This window comes from Calypte anna, chromosome 3 (genome assembly GCF_003957555.1).
Source record: "Calypte anna isolate BGI_N300 chromosome 3, bCalAnn1_v1.p, whole genome shotgun sequence".
Classification (NCBI taxonomy): domain Eukaryota; kingdom Metazoa; phylum Chordata; class Aves; order Apodiformes; family Trochilidae; genus Calypte; species Calypte anna.
This window is the reverse complement of record NC_044246.1, coordinates 112,366,221-112,376,426: the sequence shown is the minus strand read 5'-3', so window position 1 is coordinate 112,376,426 and position 10,206 is coordinate 112,366,221. Positions and strand designations below refer to the sequence as shown.

Genomic DNA, 10,206 nt, shown 5'->3' with positions numbered 1-10,206 from the left:
GCTGAAGGTTTTGATGTGAAAAGATTGATATTCAGTCCTTAGTAGTGCAAACTGTATTCACAAGTCAGAGCTGGGTCTATTTTAAAATATGTTCAGCTAGAAAAATCAGGCTGTACAGCCTGATGTGGTTTCAATTTAAATTTTTTGGAGGGGAGAAAGTAACTATGGGATCAAGTGTTCAGATTTCTTTTTATTTAAATTCTGTTCTCACATTTTTATGTAAGCATGGGTAAGAAGGCATCAGTAGTCCAGTAGTTTAAAACTTAATGTATGAAGGTTCTGGAGTGTTCAGAAGGCCATAAAGCTGCCTCTTGGATTCAGACTATGATTAAGATCATAAAATAACAGAATGGCTTAGGTTAGAAGGGACCTTAGACATCATCTGTCTACTTCAACATATGGTCAGGGACACCTCCCACAGCCCAGGATGCTCCAAGCCCCATCCAGCCTGGGCTGAGACACTGCCAGGGATGGGGCAGCCACAGCTTCTCTGGGAAACCTGGGCCAGGGTCTCACCACCCTTGTGCTAAAGAATCATAGAATCATAGAATTGGCTGGGTTGGAAGGGACCTCAGAGATCATCAAGTCCAACCCTTGAACCACCCTTGTGGTTGCTAGACCATGGCACTCAGTGCCACATCCAGTCTCTTTTGAAATATCTCCAGACACGGAGAATCCACTACTTCCCTGGGCAGCCCATTCCAATGCCTGATCACCCTCTCCAGAAAGAAATTTTTTCTAATCTCCAACCTAAACCTCCCCTGGCACAACTTGAGACCCTGCCCTCTTGTCTTGCTGAGAGTTGCCTGGGAAAAGAGCCCAAACCCCCCCTGGCTCCAGCCTCCTTTCAGGGAGTTGTAGAGAGTGATGAGGTCTCCCCTGAGCCTCCTCTTCTCCAGCCTCAACACCCCCAGCTCCCTCAGTCTCTCCTCAGAGGGTCTGTGCTCGAGTCCCTTCACCAGCCTGGTTGCTCTTCTCTGGACCTGCTCCAGCACCTCAATCTCCTTCCTGAGCTGAGGGGCCCAGAACTGGACACAGGACTCAAGCTGTGGCCTCCCCAGGGCTGAGCACAGGGGCAGAATCCCTTCCCTGGACCTGCTGGCCACACTGTTCCTGAGACAGCCCAGGATGCCATTGGCCTTCTTGGCCACCTGGGCACACTGCTGGCTCATGTTCAGCTTCCTGTCAATAACTTATTCCTGAGATCCAATCTAACCCAATTCTTCAGTTTAAAACCATTTCCCTTTGTTCCATTGCTGGACACTCATGAAAAGTCCCTCTCCAGCCTTCTGTAGGTTCCTTTCAGATATTGGGGGGCAGCTCTAAGGTCCTCCCTGAGTCTTCTCCAGGGTGAACAATCCCAGCTCCCTCAGCCTCTCCTCATAGCAGAGGTGCTCCATTCCCTGGATCATCTTTGTGGCTCTCCTCTGGACTCATTACAATGAATCTTTGTCCTTCTTATGGTGGGGAGACCAGAACTGGACATTGTACATGATACCACTCATAAAACCACCCTTCCTTTGAAGAGCTTGGACTGTACAAGCAGGTTTATTCAGGGCAGCTCCAGTGGGTTCAGATTTGCATGTAAAATAAGATGTTTTGATTCAGGGTGTAGAAACACCTGATGGGAGGGAGTGGAGAAGGCTCTGCCTGATGCTGGGACTGTGATTCACCTCAACTCTGGCCTGGCTTCCCAAGCTTTCCATTCCCAAGCTTCCCTTCCTTCACTCATTTGCCATGGGATCTGTCCCATCTTGCCCCTTTCTAACCTGTTCCCCAACTCTGAGGCTTTGGAGGGTCAGGAACAGGAAGGTGATTCCATCCTTCCAAACTTCATGAGAAGCAGCAGCCTGGCAGGGAAAGCAGTGAACTGCAGATGGGATGATGTCCATGAACTTTCCTCATGAGATATTCGTAGAATCATAGAATTGGCTGGGTTGGAAGGGACCTCAGAGATCATCAAGTCCAACCCTTGATCCACTCCCCCTGTGGTTCCCAGCCCATGGCACTCAGTGCCACATCCAGGCTCTTTGGAAAGATCTCCAGACACGGAGAATCCACTACTTCCCTGGGCAGCCCATTCCAATGCCTGATCACCCTCTCCAGAAAGAAATTCTTTCTCATCTCCAACCTAAACCTCCCCTGGCACAACTTGAGACCCTGCCCTCTTGTCTTGCTGAGAGTTGCCTGGGAAAAGAGCCCAACCCCCCCCTGGCTCCAACCTCCTTTCAGGGAGTTGGAGAGAGTGATGAGGTCTCCCCTGAGCCTCCCCTCTTCTCCAGCCTCAACACCCCCAGCTCCCTCAGCCCTTCCTCACAGGACTTGTGCTGGATCCCTTCACAGCCTCCTTGCTCTTCTCTGGACCTGCTCCAGGACCTCAATCTCCTTCCTGAGCTGAGGGGCCCAGAACTGGACTCAGGACTCGAGGTGTGGCCTCACCAGTGCTGAGTACAGGGGCATAGCTTGTTCTCTCTGCTTCCCAGGAGCCTTGCCTGGTTCAAGTCATGCTCAAGGCTGTTCTGCACCATCCCCACTCATGGTCAGGGCTGCAACTCCTTGCAGATGGGATTGGCTATTTCACCAGGTCCTTGACTGCTCAGATAGAGGAGAGGGATGATCTTTCAGTTGCTAATTCATTCCCTTTGTATCTCAAACTTCCCCTTCTGGAAGGGGGAAGGTTGAATTAGATGATCTCTGGAGGTCCCTTCCAAATATTTGGTGATTCCCTGATTCTAAGTTTGCATCCTTGCAGTGGCTTTTCTGCCTGAAGAGCTCCTGAGAATTGTTCTCCCTTCCTTAGCTCCTGGTTTCTGGTGTTCCCACCCTTATTGTGGTCACCAGCTCAGTGGCAGGGTAAAACCCATGAGGTCCTACATCCTACAGCATTTCTAAGCCAGGTTCTGCTTCCTAAAACAACACTGAGAAGAGATGGCCACCCCCTCCCCATCATGTATGTGCAAAATCCTAACTGGCTTCACCAGCTGAGGTCTCAGCCCAGCAGACCTGAAGACCTGGTTGGTCTTTGATGTAGAAACCAATGTAAGGGTGGCTTTGTTCAGTCACAGAATCATCCAGGTTGGAAAGGACCCCTGAGATCATCGAGCCCAACCCTTCATCCACTACCACTAGGATCAAGAAGCTCCTTCCAGAAGATCTTCACTGCTATGGGGCTTGCAGGAATCATATTTGTGCAGCCTGCACAGCCTGACAGCCACCACACCATGCTTCCAAACTGGAGATACACCCTATCAGGATGCACACATTGACAGCCCCAGCTCTTCAGGGAGCTCCAGTGCAGCTTCTGGCATTTCATGAGAGTTTGCTGGCTGATTTTGTGCAGGAAATGGGTGAAACCATTCCAAGAAGAAAACTCAACCTGTCAACATACCTGTTTTTCTTAGTAAGAGAATAATCAGTGGAGCTGCCATGTCCTCAGCAAGGATCCCACTGACACTCAGATGCTGTTAGATTCTTCAGGTGAAAACTAAAACAGTCTTGAAAAGGGAATTTGCTTGATACCAGGGACATTGAGCTGGGATAGGATGACACTTCCACTGGAGATTTTTCTTTTTATGCTCTTTTGGAGCACAGAAGGTAAATTTCTACACAGGAAAAGAATGCAAGACTGGATGTTCCTTGGGTCATTAACCTGGGTCATCTCAGCCACAGGAATGTGTCCTGTGAGCTGACAAGCTGTCTGAAGGAAACACAATCCTGTTTCCCCTTCCCATATCCTCCAAAGCTCCTTGTGCTGAGGTTTTGGAGCTGTGCTTACAAATCCTTTCTCTTCATTTTCCTTCCTGTGGAAATGATTTACCTTGGAAGCACCTCTGTGGGTATTTCACATCAACAACAGAGAAAACAACTTTTAAAAACCCTTTTCTTACCCCCAGATGCATCACTGTAAAATAGGATCTGGGCTTTCAGGTGCCTTCCAAGCCAGATAGATAGCAGCTGTCTTGGTGCCTCTGGACTGTCCCAGGTTATAGTTTGGATCATCCAGTGCTGATCTCCTGGATGTTTCTTTCCCCAGGGATGGATGGTGCACAGGTAACCGGAGCAAAGAGTTGCCCTGGGGGTACAATGAAGGCCCAGAAGGATATAGGATATATAGAATCAAACATGATTCCTATAAGCCCCATTCCAGTGAAGATCTTCTTGACTGGACAAAGCCACCCCTACACTGGATTTCCTCATCTTGCCCACCTCAGTGCTGAGTCTCCTTCTCTTCTGCTTCTCAGCCCATCATATCCTATTTTTTGGCCCCCTCTGTTGTCCTTCTCCTCCCTGGCCCATCTCTGCCTGCTTTACCCAAGAGCCAATGTCCTGAGCTCCCTCTTCTTGTTTGCAGACAGTTTTTGGGGGTGACACACCCCAAATTGATGTGATTAACACTGGATTGCTCCATCCCTGGAGGTTTCTAAGAAGAGACTGGATGTGGCACTCAGTGCCATGGTCTGGGAACCACAGTGGCAGTGGATCAAGGGTTGGACTTGATGATCCCAGAGGTCCTTTCCAGCCTGGATGATTCTGTGATTCCATGGATGGAAACAACAAGGACAACGTTGTATGTTTCCTGGGGAGCACTGGCAGAAGGGTTTCACTTGTCCAAAACTGCAGGAGCCCAGTAACATGGCATGGTTTGGTGCTGTCCAGCCCCTCCTGATTTCCTAGACAACTGGGAAAGCTGTAGGTAGCCAGAAGTTCTTAATGAGTAGCCAGGAAGGGACTGGAAAGCCTGGAGCAGTCTGTGTGAAGCATTTGGATTTCCATCTGATCCCTTCTCAAGCTTTCTAAAACTCTCAGCAGCTTTCTGGTGTGCTGGGTTATTGCAACCTAGGAAGCAGAGCTCCACATGGGAATCCCACTCCTAAATAGATTTTCCTGCTCTTTTTGGCTGAGGGAGGAGGTGACTTCTGAAGTAGAAGATGCTGCTGGTCAGGGGAAGCTTCTGTGTGGTTCCCCATGGGAATATTGTGATTATGTGGATCAGTGGGATGTCCCCTGGAGAGGACAAGCTGCTGGCAAGCAGGACATTGGGTTTGATGGATCATGGATTTTATGGATCATGGCAAGCCCTAAGCAATAGATGGAGCTGGCAGTGACTGATTCCAGACAGAAGTTGACTGAGTCCTCCTTTCCTTGGGCTGATCATCACAAGGCTTCTCACTTCCAACAACATCTACACAATCAGACTCCACCATTCCAGACCCTTCCCCTCTTTCTTCTGCTGAGCTGTACTTCTAGCAAACAATGCTACTGCTTTTTTTTCCCCCAATCATTCCAAACACTTCTATCTTTCACAGCCATAACCAGCAATAAACTCCCCAAGGAATCCTGAAGAGCAAAGGCTTTGAGATAAGATTAGCTTGCTGCAGAGAAGGTCATAAGGTTTTTGTTTCCTTTCCCTCCTGCTTATGAATTTCACCCCTTGGGAGGTTGGGGGTTGTTATATAACAGATATGTATATGCTATATATGTTATATATATATATAAATATAGTATATATTATATGTTACATATATATATTATATATAGTGTATGTATTATATATGAGCTATGTATAATCAGAGGCCACCCAAGTATATATGAAGCAGGAGAATAACTCAGTGTGGATACTACCAGCTTACCAGAATTTTAAAAGCAAATGGCTGAGTTTGTCAAGGCCACAGAAATTAATGGCAAGTGACTGTAAATGTGTGGGATATGACAATCATAGAATCACAGAATGGTTTAAGTTGGAAAGGACCTTAAAGCTCATCCAGTTCCAAACCCCTGCATGGTCAGGGACACCTCCCACAGCCCAGGTTGCTCCAAGCCCCATCCAACCTGGGCTGAGACACTGCCAGGGATGGGGCAGCCACAGGGATGTGATGTGGGGCAGGTGGGGGCAGTGATGCACAGAGGAAAAATCAAACTGCTTTGATATGTCAGTGGCTCTATGTTCCTCATATCAGTTCCCAGTAGAGACCAGGAATGCAAGTAATTAGAAGAAAGAACAGGAAACCCCATTGCATTGTTTTCCTTGATAAATTCTAGGAACTTTAGCCAAAAATATTTGGGCTCTCTATTTGCCCCTTTTTTTTGATTTTCCCATTTCAGAGAGTAAGGTTTTTACCTCCTTCCAGAATCACAGAGTCATAAAATGGTTTGGGTTGGAAGGGACCTTAAAGCTCATCCAGTTCCAACCCTCTGCATGGTCAGGGACACCTCCCCCAGCCCAGGGTGCTCCAAGCCCCATCCAACCTGGGCTGAGACACTGCCAGGGATGGGGCAGCCACAGCTTCTCTGGGAAAACTGGGCAACCAGGGGCTCAGCACTTCTCCCCTCTTCCAATCTGAAACCATCCCCCCTCATACTTTCACTCCAAGCTCTTGTCCAAAGTTCCTCCCCAGCTTTCCTGGAGCCCCTTCAGGCACTGGAAGGTGCTCTAAGGTCTCCCTGGAGCCTTCTCTTCTCCAGGCTGAACAACCCCAACTTTCATCCTCTTCTCATAGCAGAGGTGTTCCATCCCTCTGGTCATCTTTGTGGTCTCCTCTGGATTCATTCCAAGAGCTCCAGGTCTTTCTTGTAGTGAAAGGCTCCAGAACCAGACACACTACTCAAGGTGGGGGTCCCACAGGAGCGGTGTAGAACAGGAAGCAAAATAGAGAGGGAAAAAGAAAAAAGATACCATGTGTGGCCCAGGATGTCCTTCAGCTGTAAATGAGAGAGATCTGTGAGTGTCTTGTGGGATAAGAGCTGCTGCTGGAGAGAAGAAAACTGCACTAGGGTGAGTTTTGCTTGATTTGCTGTATTTGCTTTTCTGTTCTTAGCTCAGAGCCCAGAGAAGAGAGCAATAGCTGCCTAACTACAGCAAGGAGGGAATGGAGACCTCACAGAACTTTGCAAACTAACCCTGGAGCCAAGAAGACCAGTGGCACCCTGGCTTGTACCAGCACTGGTGTGGCCAGCAGGAGCAGGACAGGGATTGTCCCCCTGTGCTGGGCACTGGTGAGGCTGCACCTCTAATCCTGGGGTCAGTTTTGGGTCTCCTGGGACAAGAAGGACATTGAAGGGATGGAGCGTGTCCAGAGAAGGGGAATGGAGCTGGGGAAGGGTCTGGAGCACAAATCTGACCAGGAATGGCTGAGGGAGCTGTGGGTGTTGATCCTGGAGCAGAGGAGGCTGAGGGGAGACCCTGTGGCTCTCTGCAACCCCCTGAGAAGAGGTTGGAGCCAGGGGGGGTCGGGCTCTGCTCCCAAGGAACAAGGGATGGGACAAGAGGAACTTTGGGCCTCAAGTTGTGCCAGGGGAGGTTTAGGTTGGAGTTGGGGAACAATTTCTCCCTGGAAAGGCTTGTCAGGGCCTGGCCCAGGCTGCCCAGGTCAGGGCTGGAGTCCCCATCCCAGGAGGGATTTCAAAGCCCTGGAGATGTGGTGCTGAGGGACATGGGGCAGGGGTGGCCTTGGCAGTGCTGGGTTAATGATGGGTTTGATGATCTTAAAGATCCCTGTGTCCCCTCACAGCTGGGATGCTGTGATTCCCCGGTGTCCCCAAGGCCACCAGAATCTCCCTCCATCGCGCCGCGCTCCGCCCACCGCCATCACCCCCCCCTCCATTAGAGAACATGACATCATGCCTGCATGGCGTCACTCTGACGTCACACCACTCCCCCGACCCCAATCCCCTCCCCTCCAGGCGGTACCGTGTGGCCTCAGCTCCTCCTACCCTGCAGCCGCGGCACCTCTCGGGGCGCGGTACCGGGCGGGCGGTACCGGCAGCGGAGGAGACGGCGGCAGCGGCGGGGGGAGTGCGGAGAGGTCCGCGAGTGAGCGTGGGGCCGAGGCGCCGGACCGGGTGTGTGTGGCCGGACCGGGTGGTGGGGCCGGTCCGGGTCGGTGGGGCCGAACCGGGACTGTGGGGCTGGATTGGGTCGGTCGAGCCGTACCAGGGCGGTGGGACTGGATCGGGGCTGTGGAGCTGGACCGGGGTGCTGAGGGGCTGGACCAGGTCTGCGGTACCGGACTGGGTCTGCGGGACCCGACTGGGCCTGTGGGGCCGGACCGCAGCTGTGGGGCCGCATGGGGTCTGTGGGGCCGGACCTCTCTGTAGGGCTGGACCGGACCGCGGCTGTGGGGCCGGACCGGGGCTTTGCGGTCGGATCTGGGCTTTGCGGTCGGATCGGGGCTGTGGAATCGGATCGGAGCTGCGGGGTCGGATCGTGGCTGTAGGACCGGATCGGAGATGTGGGACCGGTTCCCCGCTCGCCGTCTCCGAATGAATGAGGTGGGGGAGGGTGCGGAGCGCTGCCTGCCCTCCCCTCCCCACCCGCGGAGGGACCCGCGTCCTTCCCGCCCCTCTCTCCGCCCCGAGCATCGCCCCGGGAGAGGCTTCGGTCCTGGAGCGATGTCCCGGCCTCTTTGTCCATGGAAGCTGTGGCTGCCCCATCCCTGGCAGTGTCTCAGCCCAGGTTGGATGGGACTTGGAGCACACTGGGCTGGTGGGAGGTGTCCCTGACCATGGCCAGGGCTCGGGATTAGGCGATCTTCAAGGTCCCTTCCAACCCAAACCAATCTGGGATTCAGTCTGTGGATTCCTGGTGTAAGGTTGCTCTCTCCTTATCCCCTCCAAGCGCATCAGGTCATTCAGTAGCTGTTACAATTTATCTGGTTTTTTTGGTTGGTTGGTGAGGTCAGATGTCCAGCTGGTCCCTTGGCAGCTCAAGCTGACCTGGTTCCTTTCCAAGGGGGTGAGGTGCCACCCCTCTGTCCTGTGTCACCTCTGTAAAACAGGACGCCAAGGTTGTGCCTCTGTGTGTGTGTGCTCAGGTTATTTGAACTCAGCTTAACCAACAGCTGCCTGCTGGAGGGGACAGCACAAGCCCAGCCACCCCTCATGGGACATCTCTCCTCCCAGGGGACACCAGGAGGGATGCTGAGTCCCCTCACCTCAGAGGAAATGCCAACAGTGGAGGTGTGATGGCTTTGGTCTCTCCACCTCTCCAGGCTGCATTAAGTGTTGGTTGAATTGGGGCTATCCCTGAGTTGTTGCAGCTCGAATGCTCCTAGATGCAGAGATCCAGTGGACTTTGCAGCACTTGGGAATAAGGCTTTTCCATGGGATAGGCAAGGTGGCATGTTCTTCACCATCTGGATGCCCAATGTAGGCAGTATCTTTCCATTTGAGCCCTTCTTGATATAGCTGAAAAAAACCCAGATGATCTTTCCATGTCTGAAGGAGAAACTCTGTGTTCCCAACTAGTGGTTGGGAAGCTGTAAGATCCCGTGGCTTGAAGAGTGCCTTAACTTTCTTGGAAAGCAGCAAGTTATGGACTTCTTTGGTTAAGAGGGAGCCCCATGGTGTCTCAACAGCTGTGCAGCCCCCAGGAATTCGAAATTCGAAAGCCTTCCTTTGACAGTAAGCTGAACAGGAGCCAGCAGTGTGCCCAGATGGCCAAGAAAGCCAATGGCATCCTGGGCTGTGTCAGGAACAGCGTGGCCAGCAGGTCCAGGGAAGGGATTCTGCCCCTGTCCTCAGCCCTGGGGAGGCCACAGCTTGAGACCTGTGTCCAGTTCTGGGCCCCTCAGCTCAGGAAGGATATCGAGGTCCTGGAGCAGGTCCAAAGGAGGGCAACCAGGCTGGTGAAGGGACTCGAGCACAGACCCTATGAGGAGAGGCTGAGGGAGCTGGGGGTGTTGAGGCTGGAGAAGAGGAGGCTCAGGGGAGACCTCATCACTCTCTCCAACTCCCTGAAGGAGGTTGGAGCCAGGGGGGGGTTGGGCTCTTTTCCCAGGCAACTCTCAGCAAGATAAGAGGGCAGGGTCTCAAGTTGTGCCAGGGGAGGTTTAGGTTGGAGATGAGAAAGAATTTCTTTCTGGAGAGGGTGATCAGACATTGGAATGGGCTGCCCAGGGAAGTAGTGGATTCTCCGTGTCTGGAGATATTTCCAAAGAGCCTGGATGTGGCACTGAGTGCCATGGGCTGGGAACCACGGGGGGAGTGGATCAAGGGTTGGACTTGATGATCTCTGAGGTCCCTTCCAACCCAGCCCATTCTATGATTCTATGAAATAATTTGGGAGCTTTGAGGTTGGTTTGTGACTTTGCCTTCCTCCCTCTTTCCCTTTTTCTTTGGAGCTTGCCATTGTGGGGTTTTTTTCCAGACCAGACCCACTGTCTGTCTACTAGTTCTACTATGTTCTACTAGTAACCAACACATAAGAAA

At 51.9% G+C, this 10,206-nt stretch overlaps 2 protein-coding genes across 2 annotated transcripts in view; one reads left to right on the top strand and one right to left on the bottom strand.

The window, feature by feature from the left end:
• Positions 1 to 6,598: 6,598 nt before the first annotated feature.
• LOC115598076 (vegetative cell wall protein gp1-like) lies at positions 6,599 to 8,410 on the bottom strand. The gene is made up of 2 exons (XM_030447592.1): positions 7,711 to 8,410; positions 6,599 to 6,699 (listed from the first exon to the last, which is right to left on the bottom strand). The coding sequence occupies exons 1-2, from the start codon at positions 8,408 to 8,410 to the stop codon at positions 6,599 to 6,601; spliced, it is 801 nt and encodes a 266-aa protein (XP_030303452.1).
• The window catches only part of LOC103530602 (L-threonine 3-dehydrogenase, mitochondrial), a 33,694-nt gene continuing 31,303 nt past the window's right edge, over positions 7,816 to 10,206 (top strand). The window contains exon 1 of the mRNA XM_030446927.1: positions 7,816 to 7,839. The gene's annotated coding sequence lies outside the window, so the exon portion shown is untranslated. The remainder of the gene's footprint in view (positions 7,840 to 10,206) is intronic.